The following is a 26,219-nucleotide window of genomic DNA, read 5'->3' on the forward strand; positions in this document are numbered from 1 at the left end:
AATTAGATGGGAAGAGTGCCATCGGAGCCAGAATTCTCATAAAAACTAAAGTGCAAATGAGGTAAAGGGCAGAGCACAAAGTGGATGTTCAGTAAATCAGGTTTTATTTCCCTTGCCCTATCTATATTTTGATCTCTGGTCATGAAATTTCTGATAAATTATGCCTCTGAAATATTGCCTCCTCATGAATCAAACAACTCTCAAACCTAAAGTGCAAAAATTCACAAAGCATTCAAAAATCACTAGAAAGGTATCTTTTGGACAGTGGGTTCCCTTTGGGGAATGGGGAAACTAGACAGAGACGAAGAGACACAGAATATTTCTGAATACTCACTTCATATCCTATGCAACATTCCCAATGTCTAAACCTCAAAACTAATGGAAATATATTGAGGAAAAAGAGTAACTAAGCATGATAACAGCATAGGCTTATTTCTTATTCTTTAAAATCTTGGGGTCATCATCATCTGACCAGGTCTCAAAGGGGACTCAATGATTGATTACTAAGCACAAACAAATTGTGTTAAATTAGAATATTAATACAGGAAATCTGTATCAAATATTTTACACCTAAATGATAGGAAAGCTGAGATGTATAATCAATTTACAAATAATTGTAACTGACTGACAGGGAAAAAAAAAAAAACTCAGCCAACTTTCCACTTGATTTATATACCTATTAAATCCAGGAACTTCTAGACAGTTTTGTATAATTATTATGACTAAAACAAAAAGTATGAGAAAAGGAAGTGTGTAAGAAAATAACATATAAACATCAATTCAGAGGGGCGCCTAGGTGGCTCAGTTGGTTGAGCTTCCAGCTCTTCATTTCAGCTCAGGTCATGATCCCAGGGTCATGGGATCGAGCCCCACATCAGGCTCCGTGCTGAGCATGGAGCCTGATTAAGATTCTCTCTTTCTCTTCCTCTGCCCCTCTCCACCACTCTCGCTCTCACTCTTTACAATAACAAAAAACAAAAAAATGTTTTTAATAAATTTAAAAATAACTACAATTAACAGCAAAATAATCTGTTTTCCATTTGATTTATATACATGTTAAATCTAGCAACTAATAGACCGATTTGTGCAATTATTATCATGACCAAAATAAAAAGTATATGAAATAGAGGTATGTAAGAAAATGACATACAGTCATCAATGACTTTTTTTCATTAGAGACAACAGATCTACAAAGATCCTTCTAAGGCTCCCATCTGAAACATAACAACCAAGATCACGGATACACTGATTTGACTACAAGTCTTGCTGTATATTTAGTATTATAACTAAGAAATTGGTCACACCCCTCAAGGAACTCACAGAAAACCAGAGTGAGAGATATATAGGTTCCCAACTAAAATTCCAGACTATGTGATTATGGAAGGCAATGGAAGAAGTGACTAACTCTACATGGAAGAAGAGCAGAAAAGATTTCACAAAGGGTTAATTTCCAGGGGTTGACGGCTAACACCATCAGAGACTGCACATCTCTTCTCAATTCTGCATTTGGCGGCTTTTTGACAATGGCCTGAAATTGGGTGTAAATACACTGACTACAGCCAAACACAATCAGGCACTGCTCCCACAAACATTTTGTTTTTAGTTTATTTATGTATTTTGAGAGAGAGAGCATGTGTGTGCATGCACGAGCAGGGGAAGGGCAGAGAGAGAGGGAAAGAGAGAATCTCCAGCAGGCTCTGCACTGCCTACGCAGAGCCGACTCAGGGTTCATTCTCACAAACTATGAGATCGCGACCTGAGTCGAAATCAAGAGTCAGATACTTAACTGAGTCACCCAGGTGCCTCCATAAATACTGTTTATTAAACATCGACCAGCACACCAGTGATCTTGATGGCAAATTTTATTTAATGTTTTTACTTATTTTCATACGTGGAATTTAAGAAACAAAATAGATGAACATAGGGGAAGGGAAGGAAAAATAAGATAAAAACAGAGGAGGGACACAAACCATAAAAGACTCTTAAATACAGAGAACAAATTGAGGGTTGCTTGAGGGGAAGTGAAGGAGGGGGGATAGGCTAAATGGGTGATGGGCATTAAGGAGGTGGCTTGTTGGTATGAGCACTGGGTGTTATATGTAAGTGATGAAGCATTGAGTTCTACCCCTGAAACAGTTATCACACTGTAGGTTAACTAACTTGAATTTAAATAAATAACCTTTTAGAAAATAAAAATAAAAAGCCATATATACACAGCACCGTCTTTTCCCATCACAGTGTCCTTTGCAGAAGGAATGGATAAGGGAAGAAGTAAGTTTTCATCCAGAGGCAGGGGAAGATTAGCTGACTGAACACAATGTTAAAGAAGTATTAGTTGGAAAAAATGTGTTTGACCTACATCCCATAGGTCATGCTAGTACAACATATTGTTACATATGAAGTATCCCTAAACCACAGGCAGTAAGTCAAATCCACTAACGAAAGCACATCAACAAAGCAGAGTAGGGAAATTCACACTAGTCTGAAGCAGACCAATAAGATGATATTAAAAAGCAGTCAACAAAAATCTGGACTAGGTAAGGAGAAAAGTAGGTATATGAGATAGATATGGAACAGTAAAAAAGTGCAAAGCCGAGTAGATTCGAAGTCCAATTAGGGAGAAAGAACTGTGCTTCCATGGTAGCAAAGGGTAGCTGAAAGGTGGGAACAGCAGAGTTAGAGAAACGCTTAAAATGGAGAATATGGAGGCAGTTCAGTCAATAAAATGTGTTTAACTACGAATCCCAGCTGGCCACTTACTATTTATGTTTCCTCATTCTATGCGATTGTGATGAGTATTAGATAAGGTAACCCATAAAACAGCCAGCCCAACAATAAGCACTCAAAGAGTAATTAGTCCCTTCCATGCCCATGGGAGCTGATGAGCTGTGAACCAGGAACCAGCAGTGTGAGGGTGGAAACTCGAGCTATCAGAATAGAGCCATCCACAGTTTAAAATTCATATTATTTAACTTCAAATACAAGAATCCTACAGCAAGGAAAAAAAAAAAAAAAACTTTGAAGGGAAAGAAGAAAACCAAGGACATTAATTAGTACACCATGAAACTACAGCACTAGTAGAAAACTCCACTGAATTACTGACCTCAATTGGCAAATATTTATTGAATCCTAAGCGAAGTACAATCTAACTTAGAAGCCAATTAGAGGTAAAATAGGTAGAACTGAGTGATTGCTTGTATTTACAAAGAGGGGTGGAAGCCAAGGATGACCTGAGTTAGGACAGCGAATGTCCACTGAGCGATAAGAGGACATGTTTCTGTCACGTGAAGGGCTTCACAATGTGCTCTGCAGCCATGGAAGAGATGGAAACATAATGGTTAGCACAGTAGAAACATCCTGGCATTATTACAGCCTAACCAGGGGCTCCCAACCTATTTCAGCCTTAAAATAAATTTTAACTTGGAAAAATCATCCAATCTCCACAAGATCAAACATATATATATATATATGTATTTATATATATATACACATACACATATATATATACATATATACACATGTATACATATGTGTGTATGTATGTGTATATATATATGTTTCATCTCGTGGAGATTGGATGATTTTGTAAATATGATTTTATATATTGGCTTTATATATTGGATGATTTTATAAATATGATTTTATATATTGGCTGAAATATATATATATATATATATATATATATTTTAAGATTGATGTTTAATGAATGAATGGCTATCCAATGATAAAGGATGGTTATAGTTCCTAAGGAAAATCTATACTTCAGAGTACATAATCAAACCAGGCTCTCAACCCAAAAATCAGTAATAATAATAGCTAACCTTCCTACAGTACTTTCTACAAATCCAGAACTATTTTAAGTGCTTTGTATGTATTAATTTCTTTCATTATAACAACAGCCTGGGACAGAAGTACTTTTATTTTTTCATTGAGATATAAGTGACATATATCGTTATATTAATTTCAGGTATACAACATAATGATTCGATATTGCAAACCGATGACCACAGTAAGTATAGTTAGTTAAAATCCACCATAATCACAAATTTTTTTTTCTTTTGATGAGAACTTTCAAGATCTACTCTCTTAGCAACATTTTAATGCCCATTGTATAATTCAAAATTATTTAAAACCATTGATAATCACAGTAGCTTTTTATCACTGCATATTTTTCCAGTCACTATACTATGTGCATATGTTTGAAAAATGAGTGGACAAGCATGTTAGAAATAAAGGGATTCATGGGGCACCTAGGTGACTCAGTCAGTTGAATGTCCAACTCTTAATTTCGGCTCGGGTCATGATCCCAGTCATGAACTGCACTGAGCGTGGAACCTGCTAGGGATTCTCTCTCCCTCTGCCCCTCTCCTCCACTCATGTGCTCTCTCCCTCTCTCTCTCTCTAAAATTTAAAAAAAAAAAAAAAAATTTTTTTAATTAAAAAAATAAAAAGAAGCATAGGGATTCCTAAGCCTTTTCTTTCTGTGGTTCCACAGTTGACTAGCACATGGACTGGAAATCACTGTTCTAAGTGATTTAACTGACAGGACCATGAATCTTTTAAAATTCATATTCCTAATCCTAAACTTGCAGAACCTGTAGAATAGCATTTCTAAGAGGGAGAACAAATGCAGTTGAAAAGAACAGGTTCAGAGAGAGTCTAGCAAAACACAAAACAAAAGAACAAGTAGCCAATATTCACTGAATACATACGGTATGCAAAGTAATGATCATTCACTCTAATCATATTTAAGCATTTTATTAATCATCTAGTATATGCAAAGTGTTAAGCAAACAACTGTAATAAGAAATAGACATAGTCTCCGTCCTCATGGAATACACAGCCTGATAACAGAGAAAAAGATTAATCAAATAATCACACAAAGAGATGTAGAACTCAAGCAAGACTGCTGTAATGACTTTTGTTGCCTTTTACAAAAAAAATCAGTCCCTGTTCTCTTGGTAACTACTTCAATGTCATTGTATGTACCCGACATGCTTACCTACCCATTCCCAGCTTTCAGAGCCTATATATCTTGGGGACAGCTGGACCCATTCTTGCCTCTAAGATATAGGCAGGTGACTCAAACCTAAACTAATTGTAATCCTATGCCCCAACTACAGTGATTGGTTCAAAGACAGATGAGCACACAACTCACCCCAGAGTTGAACAGATAGGATTACTGGGCGCTCCTGGTCCGCAAACTCACTCTTCTGATGTTCTGGGAACAAGTACCCCAGAATTGTTGCTGGCCTTCCACAACTAAGAGAGGATGCCAGCCTGAGGATAAAGCTGCTATTGTACAGGACAGAGTGAAAACAGGACAAAGCCAGGTCTTTAACAACATCACTCAAATAAACCACTCCTAAAGCTTATCTGACTTCTGAACTTTCAAGATACATGACACAGTAAGGCCATTATGTTGGTTCAAATTTATTTGACTTGCGTTTTGTTACTTGCAACTGCAGTCACTCTCAGCAAAAAATACACTCACAACATTAAGAGGGCTTAAAAGAGGAAGCTCTGCTTAAACTCTGAGAAGCTATCTTTGAGTTAAGTATCCCTTACACTAATATTGGACAAATTAGGAAAGGCGGAAAAACCATTCCAGGGTGTTGGATCAGCATTTGCAAAGACCTTCAGGGTCATATTGGCTGTGTTAGAGAGTTTACACACTTTTTTAGACTTTATTCTAAAAATGATGCAGGGAGTTTGGGGAGGGAGGGGAAGGAAGATCAGCATAAATCACTGTCATATTAATCTATACTGAACATTTTATGTTAAAATAGCTTTCAAGACCATAGAAAAGGATTTTCAGAAAACAGTGTAACTTGGCACCCATGGAATCTCCTCTACAAAATCTTTAACAGAGGGACATTCCAACTCAGCTTGAACACTGGTGAAACTGACCTTATTGTGATGAAATGTATTAATCCAGGATGGTTTACCCAGAGGCTTTAAAAAGTAGGGGGTATAGGCAATTCTTGGAAGACCAGGTGTCTACAAATAAAAGCAGCACCATAACTATCATCACAGCCAGGTCTCAGGAGGCTGGAGGTGCTCTCACTGCACCTGGAAGCCAAGGCATGAATGAGATTTCTAACAGAGCTTAACATAAATGCTCAGGCAAACGCACTTACTTCAAAGTGCTCAAAGACTTGAACTAGATAACACTGTCCATACCTTAAAATGTCAAGAAGGAGAGAGGAAAGTATGCCTGATAAGCTTTCCTGTATTTAATGACTTAGCCATTTTCACTTTCCCCTGCATTCCAGAATGTATATATTACAAAGATAATTCTACCAATAAATGAATTCTTATTAACTAAAGCTAACTCTGTATCACTGTCTGCCAATATTACTGCAATCCATTTCACACAGCCAGGCTTTTATTACTCTTAAATATTATTAGTTAACTCAAGCTCACCATTACACAATATACAGGACACAGGTTTGCCAAGGTGAATTGCTTTAGTTGTATTCAGCAAATAAATTTTTAAATTAAAAAGCTATGAAATATTAGATCATATAAAAGTATTCACTACAATAGCAAAAAGTCATGAATTCTCTATTTAGCTGCCACTGATAATAACATTCTCCAGGATAGTATTGCAGTCAATTTATGTATACGTCCCAAAATTCATATTAAAATCTTAAGTTAAAAACCCAGGTGATGGTATAAGGAGATAGGGTCTTTGTGGGTGATTAGGTCATGAAGATTCCTAAGGAATGGGATCAATGCCCTTGTAACAGAGGCCCCAGAGACATCCCTTGCCCCATCCATGCGAGAACACAGCAAAACAGAAGACATCTGTGAACCAGGAAGCTCTCACCAGACATTTATTCTGCCAGTGCCTTGATCTTAAACTTCCTTGCCTCCAGACCTGTTAGGAATAAATTTCTGTTGTTTATAAGCTCCCCAGTTTATGGTACTTTGTTATAGTAGCCCAAACAGACTAAGACAAGTATCCAAGATTCTAAGATATTTCTCTAGACTGGGGCCAGCTGCCCAGTTTGCACACCTGGGGAGGAGGGGAGCCAGCCCCGAGCTCAGTAACTACTTCAGAGGCACAGTCCACAGTGGGAGAAAGCAATCCCTTCCCTGGAGTGCGGTGGGAAGATGGTATATAGCCATTCAAAGGACAAAGGTCCCTTCCTGCACCCACCAGCCAGAGGCCATTTATCGATGTGGTGGAGAGGCACTTCCCCAGAACCAGGGCACATGGAGCAGGCCCATTAAGACATCGGGGTTTAAATCCCAGCCAAGTGCCAGGGAGGTGTGGGAGTCAGCAGAGTGGGACAAACCGCCTCATTCGCGACTGCGGCACCATGAGGTCAGCCTGAACAGAGTGGTTTGGGACACCCGATGCAGGGAGGAGAGGCTGGGGTGTTGACATTTTTCTCCCCATCACCATCAAGGTGTAGCTTCAGGGAACAGACAGGGGCCCAGACAGTGGAGGGGAACTGCCTACACCAAACCATGCCCTTCTGGCACCTGGTAACTGCATATCTACTGGAGCGGAATTGACACTGAGGAACCAGACAGCCCTTCCTCCAGACCAGAGCTGCCACCAGTCCAAAGGCACCCATAGTTTTGTACTTACAGACGTAATTCTGGGACAATTCTTATTACATATGTTTTTTTTTTCTTCCTTTTTTCTTCCCTTCTCTAGTCTGGGTATTCTGGTTCTTGGTTTGTTTAAGCAGACATATTTAATCTATTCTCTTTATACCTGTTCTATATCTCCTTCTTTATTTTCCCCTCTCTCTATCTGAATTAAGCAGTATAGTTTCCCTGCCTGGTCAATTTTCTTTTCTTTTTCCCCGCCCCTGTCATTTCTCTGTATGGCATAAGGCCTCTTCCACCAACACCTCCCCGCCCCATTGGGTTTTGTTGTTGCTGTTTTTTGTTATTTGTTGTTTTGTGTGTGTGTGTGTGTGTGTGTGTGTTCTTTTGTTTTTTGGGTTCTTTGTTTGGGGGGTTTTTTGGGGGTGCAGGGTTTTTTTTTCAGGGTTACTTCAGTGAACAACTCAAAGCACACCTGGTGAAGGGTCCAAAACATCACTACAAGTAGGGAGATAAAGCAACCAAAGTCACAATAACAGAGAGCAAGTAACACTCCAAAAAACACCTCCTGAAGGGTCAGGCCCTGGACAGTGTATGACCCCTCTTTAATATAGTAGTGCTTGCAAGTGCAGGGCACATGACAAGCTTTTAAAACACATATGGGACAGAAAACTAGCCAAAATGATGAAATTGAAGAATTCTTCTCAAAAGAAATTCTAGGAAGAAATGACAGCTAAAGAATTGATCAAAATAGATATAAACAATATAACTGAACAAGAATTTAGAATAATAGTCATAAGATTAATAGCTGGGTTTGAAAAAAAGCATACAAGACAGAAGAATCTATTGCTGAAGAGATCAAGAAACTAAAAAATAGTCCTGAAGAATTAAAAAATGTTGTAAATGAGGTGTAAAATAAACTAGAGGCTGTGACAGAGAAGATTAAAGAGGCAGAGGGGAGAATAAGTGAAATAGAAGATAAAACTGTGGAAAAAGATGAAGCTGAGAAAAAGAGAGATAAATTCTAGACCACGAGGGGAGAATCAGAGAACTAAGTGATTCAATGAAACATAATAATATCTGTATCATAGGAGTTCCAGAAGAAGAAAAGAGAGAGAAAGGGACTGAAAGTGTACTTGAACAAATCATAGCTGAGAACTTCCCTAATGTGGGGAAGGAAGCAGACATTGAAATCCAGGAAGCACAGAGAACTCCCTTCAGACGTAACAGGAATCGAACTTCTGCACAACAAATCATACTGAAACTAGCAAAATACAAAGATAAAGAGAGAATTCGGAAAGCAGCTAGGGATAAACGGGCCTTAACCTACAAGGGTAGATACATAAGGGTAGTAAGAGACCTATTTACTGAAACTTGGCAGGCCAGAAAGGAGTGGCAGGAAAATTTCAATGTGCTGAATAGGAAAAATATGCAGCCAAAAATTCTTTATCTAGCAAGCTTGTCATTCAGAATAGAAGGAAAGATAAAGGTTTTCCCAGACAAACAAAAACTGAAGGAGTTCATCACCACTAAACCAGCCCTACAAGAAATCCTATCGGGGACTCTGTGAGTGGGATGTTGCAAAGACCACAAAGTACCAGAGACATCACTACAAGCATGAAAACTACAGATAACACAATGACACTAAATCCATATCTTTCAATAATAACACTGAATGTAAATGGACTAAATGATCCAGTCAAAAGACACAGGGTATCAGAATGGATGATCCATCTATTTGCTGTCTACAAGAGACCCATTTTAGACCAGAGGACACCTTCAGATTGAAAGTGAGGGGATGAAGAACCATCTATCATGCTACTGTAAGTCAAAAGAAAGCTGGAGTAGCCATACTTATATCAGACAAACTACATTTTAAACTAAAGCCTGTAACAAGAGAAGGGAATTATATCATAATTACAGGGTCTATCCATCAAGAAGAGCTAATAATTATAAATGTTTATGTGCCGAATATGGGAGCCCCAAATATATAAAACAATGAATCACAAACATAAGCAATCGTATTGATAAAAATATGCTAATTGCAGGAGACTTGATTATTCCACCTATAACAATGGACAGATCATCTAGGCAGAAAATCAATAAACAATGGCCCTGAATGATACGCTGGACCAGATGGCCTTGACAGATAAATTCAGATCTTTCCATCCAAAAGTAACAGAGTACACATTCTTCTCGAGTGCACATGGAACATTCTCCAAGATAGATCACACACTGGGTCACAAAACAGCCCTCAATAAATGTAAAAGAATTAAGATCATACCATGCACATTTTCAGATCACAATGCTATGAAACTTGAAATCAACCACAGGAAAAGTTTGGTAAAACCTCAAAATGCATGGAGTTAAAGAACATCCAACTAAATAATGAATGGGTAAACCAGGCAATTAAAGAAGAAATTAAAAAATATTTAAAGAAACAACAACAACAAAAAATGAAAACACAACAGTCCAAACACTTTCAGATGCAGAAAGGGAAGTCCTAAGAAGAAAATACATTGCAATCCAGGCCTATCTCAAGAAACAAGAAAAATCCAAAATACAAAACCTAACAGAACATCTAAAGGAACTAGAAGCAGAACAGCAAAGAAACTTCAAGGCCAGCACAAGAAGAAAAATAATAAAGATTAGAGCAGAAACAAACATATAGAATCCAAAAAAAAAACCAGTAGAACAGATCAATGAAACTAAGAGTTGGTTTTTGAAAAAATAAACAAAACTGATAAATCCCTACCCAAGACTTCTCAAAAAGAAAAAAGAGGACCCAAATAGATAAAATCATGAATTAAATTGGACTTATCACGACCAACCCCTCAGAAATAAATTATTGGAGAATACTATGAAAAATTATATTACAACAAACTGGACAACCTGGAAGAAACAAATTCCTAGACACCCACACACTACCCAAATGCAAAGAGAAAGAAATAGAAAATTTGAACAGACCCATAACTAGTGAAGAAACTGAATCAGTTATCAAAAATCTCTCAACAAATAAGAGTCCTGGGCCAGACTGATTCCCAGGGGAATTCTACCAAACATTTAGAGCAGAGTTAATACCTATCCTTCTCAAGCTGTTCCAAAATATAGAAATGGAAGGAAAGTTTCTGGACTCATTCTATGAAGCCAGCATAACCTTAATTCCCAAACCAGATAGAGAACCCACAGAAAAGGAGAATTACAGGCCAATATCCCTGATGAACACGAATGCAAAAAATTCTCAACAAGATACTAGCAAATCAAATTCAACAGCATATAAAAAGAATTATTCACCAAGATCAAGTGGGATTCATTCCTGGGCTGCAGGGCTGGTTCGATACTCGCAAATCAAGCAATGTGATACGTCACATTAATAAAAGAAAGGATAAGAACCATTTGATCCTGTCAATAAATGCAGAAAAAGCATTTGACAAAATACAGAATCCTTTCTTAATAAAAACCCTCAAGAACGTCGGGATAGAAGGAACATACCTAAACATCATAAAAGCCATATATGAAAAGCCCACAACTATTATCATCCTCAATGGGGAAAAACTGAGAACTTTCCCCCTGAGACCAAGAATACAACAGGGATGTCCACTCTCACCACTGTTGCTCAACATAGTGTTGGAAGTCCTAGCATCAGCAATCAGACAACAAAATGAAATAAAAGGCATCAAAATTGTCAAAGAAGAAGTCAAACTTACACTTTTCACAGACAATATGATACTCTACATAGAAAACCTGACAGACTCCACCAAAAGACTGCTAGAACTGATACAAGAATTTAGCAAAGTCACAGGATACATAATCAATGTACAGAAATCAGTTGCATTTCTATACACCAATAATGAAGCAACAGAAAGTGAAATCAAGAAATCGATCCCATTTACAACTGCACCAAGAACCATAAAATACCTAAGAATAAACCTAACCAAAGATGTAAAATGTCTGTATGCTGAAAACTATAGGAAACTTATGAAGGAAATCGAGGAAGACACAAAGAAATGGAAAAACATTCCATGCTTATGGATGAGAATAACAAATATTGTTAAAATGTTAATACTACCCAAAGCAATCTACACATTCAATGCAATCCCAATCAAAAGTGCACCGGCATTCTTCTCAAAGCTAAAACAAACAATCCTAAAATTTGTATGGAATCACAAAAGACCCTGAATAGCCAAAGTTATATTGAAAAAGAAAACCAAAGCAGGAGGCATCACAATCCCAGACTTTAGCCTCTACTACAAATCTGTAATCATCAAGACAGTATAGTATTGGCACAAAAAAGACACACAGACCAATGGAATAGAAAACCCAGAATTGGACCCACAAATGTATAGGCAACTAATCTTTGACAAAGCAGGAAAGAATATCCAATGGAAAAAAGACAGTCTTTTTAGCAAATGGTGCTGGGAGAACTGGACAGCAACATGCAGAAGAATGAAACGAGACCACTTTCTTACACCATACACAAAAATAAACTCAAAATGGATAAAAGACCTAAATGTGAGACAGGAAACCATCAAAACCCTAGAGGAGAAAACAGGCAACAACCTCTTTGACCTCAGCCGCAGCAATTTCTTGCTCAACACATCTCCAAAGGCAAGGGAAACAAAAGCAAAAATGAACTACTAGGACCTCATCAAGACAAATTCTGCACTGCAAAGGAATCAATCAACAAAACTAAAAGGCAACTGAAGGAATGGGAAAAGGTATTTGCAAATGACATATCAGATAAAGGGTTAGTATCCAAAATCTACAAAGAACTTACCAAACCCAATACCCGAAAAACAAATAATCCAGTGAAGAAATGGGTAGAAGACATGAATACACACTTTTCCAAAGAAGTCATCCAGATGGCCAACAGACACATGAAAAGATGCTCAATGTCACTCATCATCAGGGAAATACAAATCAAAATCACATTGAGACACAATCTCACACCAGTCAAAGTGGCTAAAATGAACAACTCAGGAAACACCGATGTGGAGAAATAGGAACCCTCTTGCATTGTTGGTGGGAATGCAAACTGGTGCAGCCACTCCGGAAAACAGTGTGGAGGTTCCTCAAAAAAATTAAAAATAGAACTACCCTACGACCCAGCAATAGCACTACTAGAAATTTATCAAAAGGATACAGGAGTTCTGATTCATAGAGGCACATATATCCCAATGTTTATAGCAGCACTTTCAACAATAGCCAAATTAAGCAAAGAGCTAAATGTCCATCAAGTGATGAATGGATAAAGAAGATGTGGTTTATATATACAATGGAATACTACTTGGCAATGAGAAAGAATGAAATCATGCTATTTGCAGCAATGTGGATGGAACTGGAAGGTATTATGCTAAGTGAAATAAGTCAGTCAGAGATAGACAGATATCGTATGTTTTCACTCATCTGTGGATCTTGAGAAACTTAACAAAAGACCATGGGGGGAGGGAAGGGGAAAAAATAGTTACAAACAGAGAGGGAGGGAGGCAAACCATAAAAGACTTTTAAATACAGGGGCGCCTGGGTGGCTCAGTCCGTTAGGCGTCCGACTTCAGCTCAGGTCATGATCTCACAGTTTGTGGGTTCAAGCCCCGTGTTGGGCCCTGTGCTGACAGCTGAGAGCCTGGAGCCTGCTTCAGAATCTGTGTCTCCCTCTCTCTCTGTTCCTCTCCCACTCATGCTGTCTGTGTCTCTCAAAAATAAAATAAAACATTAAAAAAAATTGTTTTAAAAGAGACTCTTAAATACAGAGAACAAACTGAGGGTTGATGGGAGGTGGGGGAGAGGGGAAAGTGGGTATGAGCACTGAGGAGGGTAACTGGGTGTTATATGTAAGCCATGAGTCACAGGAATCTATTCTCAAAACCAAGAACACACTATATACACTGTATGTTAGCCAATTTGACAATAAATTACATTAAAAAAAAGAAAGACTGTGAAATAGAAAATCTGTATATTGGTCTCTGCCCCCAGTTCCTGGCTCCTAGAACCCTTATAATTTTCTAACCAATAAGAATCCTAGAAGCATCTCTTGTTCTAATATTTAGTCTTTGACCCCATCAACACAGGGATCACAAAACCCTTGAAAATTCCTAAGTGATAAGAGCACTAGGAGCATTGTTATTTCTAAAGAAGTGACCTTGGGTGGGCTCCTGTAAGGCTCCTGAAGGGACTGGTCACCAGAAAGACCAAGCCAGGATTAGATGCTTGGGATTTTCAGCCCCATCCTCCCCCTCCCCCCCCATCCCACTTCTCTAGTGAACAGAGGGGTTGAAAATGCTAATTGATCATGGCTACATGAGGAAGCTTCCATAAAATCCCAATAGTATGAGGTTTGCAAAGATTCCAGGTGGGTGAACACATCCACACAGGTGGGGCAGTTCACCCCAACTCCACAGGGACAGAAGCTCCTGCACTCAGGGCCCTCCCAGACCTCACCCAATGTATCTCTTCATCTGGCTGTTCATCTGTGCTCTTCATCACAGCCTTTAATAAACTGTTGAGTGTAAATGTTTCCTTGAGGTTTGTGAGCCTCCCTAGTAAATTACTCAAACCTGAGCAGAGAGTCACAGGAACCTCCAATTTGCAGCCAAATCCGACAGATGGCATGGGCAACCTGGGGATCCACTACTTGCAATTGGCATCTGAAATAGGAGGGTAGGGAGGGCAGTCTTAGGGGAATGAGCTTTACCCTGTGGAATCTGATGCTATCTTCAGGCAGTGTCAGGATTGAGCTGAACTGTAGGATACCCAGCTGGTGTCACAGAGAACTGCTTTGGTGTCGGTAAAAATCCCCACACATCAGGTAACCAGAAATGAAGTGTTCTGTTTGAATAGCTAAGGAGACGCACAGGAAAGAAACACACAGTAGGGAAGAACTGCAGGATTTTTCTTTACAAAGATATACCGTCCTTCCAAGATATCAGTTAATATCACAGAACTCCGTTTCTGTATCAGACATTGACCTAGTATTTCGTCAGTGACTAGGCAAACGCAGGCTGCTGTGTGTTTTTTTTCTCCTAAACAGAGTCAATCCTAAGTGCTGCAAATCCTAAGTGTTTTCTGTACACAACCACTGATCTGAACAAACAGATGGTGGTTATTACTCCCCACTCAAAGAAGTCAATCAGGGCTTCAAATCTGTCTTTATAAGAATTTTTTAAAAATTTTTTATGATTATTTTTGAGAGAGAGGAACAAAGCACAAGTCAGGGAGGGGCAGAGAGAGAGAGAGGACACAGAATCCAAAGTTGGTTCCAGGCTCCGAGCTGTCAGCACAGAGCCTGACACAGGGCTCAAACCCACAGACTGCAAGATCATGACCTAAACCAAAGTCAGACACTTAACTTGCTGGGCCACCCAGGTGCTCCTGTCTTTATAAGAATTACTGAAATGAGATGTTTGCAAACTGCCTGGCAAAGCTTTTGGAAAAGAATATAAACTTTAAGCATTATCATCACATAGAGCTAGCTGATGAACAATTCATTCTGAAATATACAAACAATAAGAAAATATAATTGCTCTAATTCACCCCTCATAACTAGTATGAAAAAGAATGCAGGTGATCTATAGCAGAGTATTACTATTAAAAAAAAAAAAAAAAAAAGGCAAGGGAGCCTGGGTAGCTCAGTCGATTCAACGTCCAAGTCTTGATTTCAGCTCAGGTCATAATCCCAGGTCATGGGATTGAGCTCCACTTTGGGCTTGGTGCTGAGCATGGATCCGGCTTGGGATTCATTTTCTCTCTCTCTCTCTCTCTCTCTCTCTCTCTCTCTCTCTCTCTCTCTCTCTCCCTCCCTCCCTCCCTCCCTCTCCTCTCCTCTCCTCTCCTCTCCTCTCCTCTCTCTCCCTCTCCTTCCCTCCCTCCTCCACCTCTGTCCCTCTCCTCAACTCCATGTGCTCTCTCTCTTAAACAAACAAACAAACAAACAAACATTACCATAAACCACATTGTAAAAGAATTCCCATGTTGGTAAGAGTTTGTAGTAGGAAAAGATGGTTTCTTTCCTTCAGAAGGCAAAGAATTTGTTTCCAAAAAAAAATGCTCTACAAGTAACATTTGATCTACTTTATACAAAATCAATTGTCAGTTTTATTGTTGTTGTCCAAAAGTAAGGGAACCTTTCGCCTCCAATCAATGAAGCTAGACTATCTAGCTGCTTTCTAACTTTCTTAGAGAACAGATTTTCTTAGGTAAGACTCTCCAGAAAGGAGAGTCTCAGAAATCCCCCAAGAAGTAATGTCTGTTGCACACATGAACAGACAACCTAAAAAGGGCATTTGATTGAGGTCTTTTCTAAGACACGTTAATAGGAAAAAAAATTTTTTTTCTCTTACAAGGTTAAATAAAAAGCTAGTATAAAAAAATCAATATTTGAGATTTTATGAATATTTGTTAGGAGCTAACCAGTTAGCTTTATAAATAAGTGGAATCCAACTAAATTAAAGTTCAGATATGGTTGAAATTTACCCATGTTATCCAAGAAAAATTAATACACTTCAAACTCCTGAAGCTTCCACTGAAGACTGTCTGTGAAGCAGTGTAGCATCATGGCTAGACAGATCAGGTCCTCGGCCAATGCCTACCCTCACTGCTTCCTAGCTATGGAACATTCCGACTCAATAACCCAACCTCTCAGCTTCCCTGTCCTTAAATGAAGTCAACAGCTTTCTTTCCCATCAGGTCTCCAATCAACTGAGATCATACAAGTACGGAGCAGGTGTCCACCATCCAGGAAAGCTGCTGTGCCAGGCTTCCCAGCTGCATCTCCTGCACTCCCCCTCAAGTACCCTCCAACTCCCCCCTCACAAGTCTGTAGGCCTTGATCATCTTTCCCCAGACCTCACTCTCTCTCTCTCTTCTACCCTTTCTAAGAGTTAAGCTTTATCCTGCAGTAACCATCGCACCCACACACCAAACCCTGGGATTCCTTTCAAGACCCAGCTCAAACATATTCTCTCAAGCCCAAATGAACACTACCTCCTACAAAAGCCCCCTAATTCCCACAGATTAACGCTTCTCTACCAGGCTACATCCAATCACCTGGGGAATAAAAAACAAAAAAAATTAAAAACAAAATCCTCCTGGAGCCTGGGCCATGCTGACTTTGTCAGTCTGAGGTGTGGCCCAGGCACTACCCATGGAAGTGACCTCTCATGCTGAGATTCCATGCTTCTCCTCAAGCACTTTATACTTTGTTTTAATTACATACAAACTGTACTTAAACTATAAACTCTTGGAAACCTAGATCAGTATTTGATTGATAGCCCTCAAATATCCACAGGAACTGTGGCTTGAACTAACAGGCTGGTCAACTATATGTTAAACACAGAGGTAAACAGAATTTCAGTACTCCTAAAATATAGGATTCAAAAGTATGGTTTAAAACAAAAACCTGACAACACCTAAAAAACTAACCTATATTTCAACAGATGTTGAAGTCTACTTATGTGAACTAGCCAATGTATAAGAAATAATTTATCCCCAAAACAGAAGAAGCATCATTAAAACAAAGCAGGCACAGGACTAATCACGTCTGGTTTCACAGATGGTCCTTCCCATCCATCTCCCAGAGTTCCCTGAATGGGTCATGCTCCCTCATGCTTCAATTCTCTGAATATACACTACAACGTCTTACCACATTCTTCATCTGGGTTACTAACTAATTGGGGAAACACCTTCTATGATGGAAAGCCTCCCCTTAGGTCAAAATCCTAGTTGAATGGCCCTCTTCTGTACTCTCCAGACACTTGGTAACATAGCACCTGACAAAACAAATTAATACTTTGCTTCTCTAGTTCCCTGTCCAGTTCTGGGAGGACCAAAAGGCTCTGTTCACGGTAACTCCATCATCTTAGATAATGTATGGCACTTAGGAAGCATTCAATCAATGTTGAATAAATGAAATCAAAAAGGCCTTCAGTTTGTTCATCTGTAAAAAGGAGTTGATATCCAAGGTCTCTTCCAGCTTCACATTCTATTACAATAATGGTTCAATAAAAAAAAAGTGAAAATTACATATAATAAAGACTTAGATCCATGCTTGGAGTGGAATAATTTCTAAATCATAATATCACAAGTCACTCATTTATATAAGATTTTCTTTGTACATCATTTTAAGCCTGGGGAACCTGGGTGGCTCAGTCTGTTAAGCACCTGCCTTCGGCTCAGGTCATGATCTCAGTTTGTGAGTTCAAGCCCTACATCGCGCTCTCTGTTGTCAGTGCAGGGCCCACTTTAGATCCTTTGTCCCCCTCTCTCTCCCCCTCACCCCCTCATAAATAAATTAATTAATAACTTAGTATTTAAGCTTAAGACAATAAATTGCTGTTACGTTACTATGTTTAGAGAAATTTCTCTTCAAAAAGGATTAAGCGTTCATTAGCAATCCAGCAACCCGAATTTTAATATGAAGTAATACATCATTAAAACTTTTTTTTTCGTGTTTATTTATTTTTGAGAGAGAAAGAGAGACATATCATAAGCAGGAGAGGGCAGAAAGAGAGAAACAGAATCCGAACTAGGCTCCAGGCTCGGAGCTGTCCGCGCAGAGTCCGAAGCAGGGCTCAAACTCACAAACCCTGAGACTGTGACCTGAGCTGAAGTCCCACGTTTAACAGACTGAGCCACCCAGATGTCCCATACATCATTTTAAATCGGTAGTTAAAGAACTGTAAATTTTTACATTTTGAGGCTTAAGTGGTAGTAGATGGGTACCACTAGCTAATAGTCATTACCTAAGAGAATACTCAGCCCAGAATAGAATGCATATTAAAGAACATATGAGTAAGTAATCCTCACGTAGTGGCCTAATTCCTTTCAACCTCAAACAGAGCTACTATTCAAAATAGTCATCTCTGCAATAAAGATGTACAAAAATAGAGATTTAGCTTTGGAATGCAATTTTTTTTATTAGTTGTTCAAGACAACAATATCCAAGATGCTGGTAAATTATTTCAAATACAATAAAAATATTTTTGTGAGGACTTGGCTTGGAATCTACTGGGAAGGTATCACCGACCTAACCTCAACTATTCTTTGTACTAACAGATGACTAGCTACCAAACTAAACTTTAAATATTTATTTGGAAAGCTTTCTTTGATTACGACAAAGTTAAAGTCCTTGATCTACATTAACTGTATAAATGATTAAATCACCTGATAATTAGACATAAACAACTGTATACAGTAATAATTATTCCAACTTTATTTTATAGATGGAAGCAAAATATAATGCAATCCCAACTATTTTTTAAAGTTTATTCACTTAAGTAATCTCTACACTTTACACTGGCCTTCCTCCAACTCACAACCCCGAGATCAAGAGCCACATGATCCACCGATTGAACCAGCCAGGCAACACTACAATTCCCAATATTTTTAAACAAGCCAAAATAACTTTTCTGGTTTTTTTTTTTCTTTTACCTTGATAGCTTTCTCTATTTTTAACTTGCAGGAACGTTGTAGTTTTCCCAGGTGCCCCATTTTATGTCATTAGCACTCATGTACCATATTATGAGAAAATGGCTCTAGATCTTTCTCTGTAATAATCAATTACCTTGGTCTTGAATCCTTTCACTAATGCCAAGGATAAACTCAAAATATTAAAATCCCTTTCAGTAATTCTGAGGCAAGACTTGCCCAATGACCTGATCAACCTGCAAGAGTGACAGAAGCTTGACTATTCTGTAAAAAACCTTATTTTGATACTCACAGATGTGGGACACCTTTAAAAAAAAAATCAAACAGGAAACTTAAAAAGATTTTAATAGAAGTATGTTCTCTTCCAAGCCTTTTTTTAAAATGCCATTGCATTATAACAAGTAATATTAACAAGAATATATGGGTGCAAGGACACCAGGCTGCAAGTACACTAAAGTGCATAGAGATCAGAAAAGTGTTTCCATCTCTTAGTTTCTGAAAATACGAGGTTTTGATATAAAGCAAGTGTCATTTTAAAACCAGATAAACTTAAAGAGACGAAATACAACCACAACTCAGTGGTTGAATTAAGATGGCTGTTGAGGGAAACTTGTTTTTTACGTCTAAAGTTACTCCTACCTGTGATGTGAGCAAGAAAACTGTGACTCTTCTAACGTTGTCTATATAGACAGAAACACTCCCAAAATAAGACAGGTGCTTTACAAACACACCTAGTTTTAACTAGAACTAGCTCAGGCTTCTCTATGCCCGGTCCTACGTTCAAGAACCAGAACAACTAAATTTATCCACCACGGTAACAAAGTGATTCTGAAGTGCTGATGTCTTCAGGGAAAGACCAAGAGAGAAAACTTAGCCATGAAGAACTTGTGAGAAAACTTGCTCAGCTTCTAGTTTTGGGTCTGAAATTATCCCAAGAGAGTTCTTAAATCCTTTAAGTTTTCCCAATTAACCACTCACGCCACCCCACCTTTCGTACACATTAGATGACAAAAGTCCGCGGGACTCTCAAAAACAAAACCTCGAAAGCTCAAAGAACACCCGGAAAGGGGGGAAATTCCACGGCCAATAACTCTCCCCGCCACCACCGACCGCCCATGTCGCACATCACGCTGCAGCGAGGCAAACACTCACCCACCGCTCGCCCAGGAGACACAAACCTGGGTGTTTCAAAATCTGAAGTGCGGTACGCTGCTCACTCTCCTGGGAGGTCTCTTACCCGCCGCACCCCCTCCCCACCTTAGAGATACCTCCCCAGCATGCTGGGCGCTGCCATTTTGACAAGAAAGGGGGCCTTGCTATCAAGGCCCTTAGCCGGTCGTCCTGAGCAGAGCCTAAGAACCAGGGAGTCCCTCACCTGTCGACTCAGCGCCCCCTACAACCCATCCCTATGCTCAGAAAGTTCCCTGTACAGGGGGTCCACAGACAGAGAGCCGTAAAGTAAAGGCAACCTGGAAAGCCCGCTCGGCCTCTCAGGCAGCGCGGAGGGCGGCCCCAGCGCAAGGGGCGGGTCATCTGCGGCCGAAGGCGGGGCGTCTACCCACCGCGCTCCTGGTAACCGTGGCAACGAGCCTTGGGCCTTGCAGAGATAGCACTGGGAGCTGCAATAGGAGGCTAAATGTACCCGCCACGACCTAGGCAGTTCTCGAAGGCGCTCCTTAACGGGCAACGCGCACTCAATGCTAGAAACTCCGCCCTGCGTCCCTCCCCAGGCTCAGACCTTCCCCTGTGGCCGTCCCCCTTCTTCCCCCTCAGCTGCTGCACGCCTCCTCCCAAGCGCGGGCAGAGAACGGCAACGCCTCCCTGTCGGCACCTCCCCCTTAAGCTGCCCGAAGCCCGCCTGCGCCCGCCTCCCCAGCGGCGCGCGACGCCCAGCGCCCCGAGGTGCGGGCCGGTGTTCTCCTAGGTGGAGGTGCGGCCCGCTAGCGAGACCGAGCCCCACTGTATTTTCTTTTATTTCATTTCACTCAAGGTTTTGCGCAGACTGAAGTTTTGTGGGTTAGGTTAAACTCGGGACCTCCTCAAAAAGGACCCTTTTTTTTTTTTTCTTTCAAAATGGCAGCCTCCAGCCGCGCACAAGTATTAGATCTGTACCGGGCGATGCTGAGAGAAAGCAAGCATTTCAGCGCCTACAATTACAGGTGACCCAGTGGGCGGCGAGGGCCGGGAGGTCCGGGGTGCGGGGAGCTCCTGTCCCGCGCCGGAGGCTTTGGAATGGGGATGCAAAGGCTCCGCCGCCGAAAAACGTGCCCCTGTCGACCAGCGTAGCTCTCTGAAACCTTCAGGGAAGAGCAGGGGGCTTGCCCTTTATTGTATTAAAGAATAGGTTCAAATATTGTGAAGTTTTCCCCAAAATCGAATACCGTGGTTCTCTGGGAGTGTGGTTACTAGTGTGTTTCTGTGGACGTGGAAACTGCAAGGGTTCAAGCTAGGACCCATTTGTCGCATGTGTAGAGCTTCAGGATTGGAAGAGTTGATAGTGGAAGTAAGCAGTCAGTAGCACATGTCCGCAAGCTGAAGACTCGCTCTAGCCACATCTTTAATAATAGCCTACGTGTCTTAACTAGCTTTCTTGGTTGCAAGAATCAGAATCAAATCACTTCTACTTAGGGCACTGGCTTTGCGGAGGGGGTCGGGCGAGGGCAGGGTTTGTAAAGGAAATTCAAGTAGCGGTAAAGGAACGAAAGTCTCACAATCTTCCAGGAGCTGAAACGTTTCCCTTGGCCTCATAAAATGGGGATACAGCCTTAAAAATCTTAGTAGCAGAAGGATGAGAGTCTAAACTTACATCCCTCAATGTGTTGCACGACTTTCTCCGTGCCTGCCCCTTCCTCATATATGCTCTTGAGTTCCTTATACTCTTCATATATTTTTTTGGTCTACCTCCCAGCCTCTGCTTCCTTTTTTGCTTCCTTATAACTTCTGACCCATCGTTACTGTATGGATTCTATCTCTGCGTCCTTTCAGATGTGGTGTTTCCTACCAACTACCTGATCCTGTCTGAGTATGAGACATATTTAGGCGAGATCTGACTTTGGGTGATTGGCCAGGCCAAGCGTCCTAGGAGAGAGCCTATCCTTGGAAAGATCTGGTTAAATAGGCGCCACCCTCCCAGTGAGTATATGAGCTGTGAGGCCCTATAAGTAGACCCAGTACAATGTAGGTTATGGGAACACTAAACCTCTCAAGCAGTGGCTAATTTTTAGATACCTGCATGGTAAAGGTATTCATCCTATACATTTGAGAACATCTGGACCATACCAGTGAGACCAAATTTACCCAGTCAAATGACTGAAAGAAACATTTCATGAGAGACCGTGGTTTTACTTAATGACTTTGCCTTTGGAAGGTAAGGTTTATAAATATCAGGAATACTGGTAGAATTTTTAACAAAAAATTAACCTAGTACTTAGCACCAAGACTTCACCAAGTCTATTGAAGAAACCCACAAAATATGCAAGTGAATAAATGGTAACCAGTTATTTACATTACATTCTGGAAGAAGATATTTTGTCATTTAAGTTTACTGAGCATAAGCAAGAATTAGGAATAGGCACACAGGTCACACACTGAAGAGACAGCAGCAGGGATAGGGTAGATGAGAAAGCACATTGTGGAAAAGTCAAGTACGAGCCCTCAGAGAATATATAACCTTCAACAAGTCACTCAACCTTAGTATTTCAATTTTCTTGTTTGTAAAATTAGCCTGTTGGACTAGGTAATCTCTAAGGACTCTTACATTTCTAAAAATCCATTCGGAAATTATTTATGAGCCAGGTGGTGAAATGTACACTTGAGGCAAAGTTTTATCCAGTGAATAAATGCCAAGTCAACAGGAGTAAACTGCAGGAAAATCATTCAAAGCTCATAGGCAGAAAATTGGAAATGAGTTTCTGTAGGAGCCACTGTAAAGTAATAGACAATTAGAAAGTAGTTGCTCAAATTATACTTTGAGTAATGCTTTTGAACCAAATGTATTAAATACATGTAAATGTATTAACTGTAGGGATCTGGTAATCATTTTACACTTTCTTGAAATCATGGACATAAAACCTGAGATTCCTACCAGTATGTCTAAGATAATAAATGTACTTTTTACAAAATAATGTTCTTCTTGTATATTAAGGCTATGTCTTGTGAATTTCAAAGACATCCCCTTCCCCCTTGTAAAGTTCTTTCTATTGTGTTTAAACATTCTTTAAACAGTCTTGTCTTGAGTTCATCCTCTTTTGAGATTCAGCTCAATCATGACCTTCTCAGGACAGAGGTTTTCCTAATTTCCCTCATCCACAACCCCACCTCCATCTAAACAGGTCCTTTTCCTAAGTGTCATTTTACTTCAGTGCTTCCAAAAACTTTGCCTCTGCCATACCAAAACCTAGATATAGAAAGATGAGAGCTTTGGGCTCAGCAAGGCCCATCAGTGGCTTTTTTACCAGACCTTTGTGGGACACAGTTATATTTTTGCAAACTGTGTTAAGTGCTGTGATGGGCATGCACAGGGGATAGAATCAAGAATATATTGGATCAGGGGCGCCTGGGTGGCGCAGTCGGTTAAGCGTCCGACTTCAGCCAGGTCACGATCTCGCGGTCCGTGAGTTCGAGCCCCGCGTCGGGCTCTGGGCTGATGGCTCGGAGCCTGGAGCCTGTTTCCGATTCTGTGTCTCCCTCTCTCTCTGCCCCTCCCCCGTTCATGCTCTGTCTCTCTCTGTCCCAAAAATAAATAAACGTTGAAAAAAAAATTTAAAAAAAAAAAAAAAAAAAAAAGAATATATTGGATCAAAGGCATAAAGCAGCATAGTATGTTCAGATAACAACAAACAGCAGAAGACTGTTTAATTTCTGAAGAGTTAAGTGTGATTCATGAGGTGACAGAGGATGAGACTAAGGTTAGAAAGGGCCACATACATATTCAAGGACCTAGGCACCATGCCTTGGACATGGACTTTATTCTTAGCTAACAGGCAACCAATAAAGCATTTTAAACCAGAGAGAGACATGGCCAGATTTACGTTTTAGGGAGATCACTGGCAGTAGTGTAGAAGATAATTTTGAGAGCTAGATACAAGGACACCAAATGGAAGTTCATTACAGCGGTGCTGAGGAGAGATTAGGGTCTTAATGAAGGCAGGAATAGTGGATGATAGAGAAAAAAAGGCATTTTAATATAGGATAAAATTGTTAGAACGCTATGAATGATTGGATTCAGGAAGAAGGAAGAGAATCCAAGCAGAGTCTAGAATCACAACCAGGCTACTAGTTAAGAGGAGGCACAGAAAGATTAAGTGTAAAGTTCTGCCATTAACTGACTTACAGAAATAGCTGGTCTTATGACAAGAAGACTCCTAAATACATCTTAGGACATCTTGAGTAAATGTCATCTGATGTGCAGCAAAGGCAGTTATGCACAAGCATCTACAGCTCAGGGGAGCAAACAGGGCCAGAGTTACTATAATCACTTATTTGCTGTGTGACCCTGGGGAAGTCATTTCACGTCTCTGTTTTGCAGTTTCTTAATCTATAACACAGAGATAATGATTTATTTCTCATACAGTGATAGAGGTTTAAATGAGTTAATACATGTCAAGTGCTTACAATTATGCCTGGCACAGAGTAAGTACCCAGTAAGTGGAATTATTATCTTAAGAGGAATTAAAATCTTGGTATTAGGTGAAATTTCCAGGTAGAGTATTTAGGGCAGTAGCTCTCAACCAGGGGCAATTTTATTTGACAATGTCTGGATATATTTTTGTTGTCACAGCTTGGGTGGGAGGATGCTGCTAGCATCTAATAGCTAGAGGCCAGGGATGCTGCTAAACACAAGAAAGCCCCCCATAATAAAGAATTACCTGGGGCCATCTGGGTGACTCAGTCAGTTGAGTGTCCAGTTGATCTTAGCTAGGTCATGATCTCAGGGTTTGTGAGATCAAGCCCCACATCAGGCTCTGGGCTGATAGCATGGAGCCTGCTTGGGATTCTCTCTCTCTCAAAAATAAATAAATAAACTTTAGAAACAAATTATCTGTTCCAACATGTCAAACATGCTAAGACTGAGAAATCTTGGTATATGGTGAGAAAATTAGTGGGCTAAGGATGCTGTTCTAGAGAACATCAAAATTTAAGGAATTAGACAATGAAGAGCCACTTAAGGAGACCAAGATGACATAGTCTAAGGATATGATCCTCAAATTTAATGGTCTCAGGATCCTTTTACATTCTTACATATAACTGAGGACCCCCAAGAGCTTTTTTGTGTGCAGCATAGTTATCAAAATCGTATTAAAAATTAAAACTAAAACATTTTAAAACACCTATCTTCAAACAAAATAATAAACCCATTACACACAAACATAAATAACATTTTTATGAAAAATAACTTTTTCTTCCAAATTAAAAATTAGTGGCAAGAGTGACATTATTCAACAGTTTTGCAAATCTCTTTAACGTTCATCTTAATAAAAGAAGAGTACATTCTTCTATTTGTTTCTGCCTTCAGCCTCTTGCTGTATTATTGCATGTCATTTAGCCTCTGGGAAATTTCACCATACACTCATAAGAGAGTGAGGAAGAAACAAGCAAATATCTTCTTGATATTGTGAAAATACTTTTCCTGATGAAGCTGCTGAAAGGTCTCAGAGACCCCCAGTGGCCCCTGAGCCACACTTGGATAAGTACTCTAATGTCTAAAAGGGAGAAGAGAACAAGCAGAGAGAGTAGTGTCACAGAAGTCAAGATAGTCACATGTTTGGGGAAAGTGGTTGTGGTCAGGGTCACTTGCTTTAGCAAGGTCTAATAAATAAAGATGGAAATGTGGTCCCTGTTTTGGGCAGTGTGGAGATCTCTAGGGACCTTTACCAGAGCAGTGCCAGTGGCTAAGGCAGAACCCAGATTGTGGGGCTTGAGAAGTGAATCAGAAGGAAGTAAACAGCCACAATGAGTGTAGACCAACCCGCCACTGCAGGAAGTCTGGTTAATGTGATATGGGAGTTTGGATAACTTCGAGAGTGGGGCCGCACAAAAGGTGAGAGGCAGAGTATCTGACAGCATGGTTGGTCCTGGGACTTGAGGGGGAACACTTTCTCATCAGTTAGGGTGACAGAAGTGACCATGTGGGAAGGTTGGGAAGTTCACATGATTCGTGCCATGCCTGATTGCCAGTGTCTGGATAAACTGGGAAGTAAGTAGATGTTGAGGAAGCACTGTGTTGTCAGATT

At 40.0% G+C, this 26,219-nt stretch overlaps 2 protein-coding genes across 42 annotated transcripts in view; one reads left to right on the forward strand and one right to left on the reverse strand.

Moving 5' to 3' along the window:
* Window positions 1-20,476, reverse strand: part of FARS2 (phenylalanyl-tRNA synthetase 2, mitochondrial) — a 618,373-nt gene extending 597,897 nt beyond the window's left edge. For 22 of the 34 annotated variants that reach the window (XM_019830295.3, XM_019830299.3, XM_019830296.3 and 19 more), the window contains exon 1: window positions 20,166-20,315. The gene's annotated coding sequence lies outside the window, so the exon portion shown is untranslated. Of the gene's footprint in view, window positions 1-14,120; window positions 14,191-14,257; window positions 14,278-20,139; window positions 20,316-20,362; window positions 20,396-20,456 lie in introns of those variants that run through there. The other 12 variants (XM_045058551.1, XM_045058531.1, XM_045058540.1 and 9 more) reach the window with 9 other exon arrangements.
* Window positions 20,477-20,590: 114 nt separating this feature from the next.
* The window catches only part of LYRM4 (LYR motif containing 4), a 180,839-nt gene continuing 175,210 nt past the window's right edge, over window positions 20,591-26,219 (forward strand). The window contains exon 1 of one of the 8 annotated variants that reach the window (XR_006598611.1): window positions 20,591-21,146. Coding sequence is in view for 5 of the 8 variants with exons in the window: in XM_006931479.4 (XP_006931541.2) it covers window positions 21,061-21,146 (86 nt within the window). In the remaining 3 variants the exon portion in view is untranslated. The remainder of the gene's footprint in view (window positions 21,147-26,219) is intronic. The other 7 variants (XR_002156924.2, XM_006931479.4, XM_045058562.1 and 4 more) reach the window with 7 other exon arrangements.

The sequence above is a fragment of the Felis catus genome, chromosome B2 (assembly GCF_018350175.1).
Source record: "Felis catus isolate Fca126 chromosome B2, F.catus_Fca126_mat1.0, whole genome shotgun sequence".
Lineage (NCBI taxonomy): Eukaryota > Metazoa > Chordata > Mammalia > Carnivora > Felidae > Felis > Felis catus.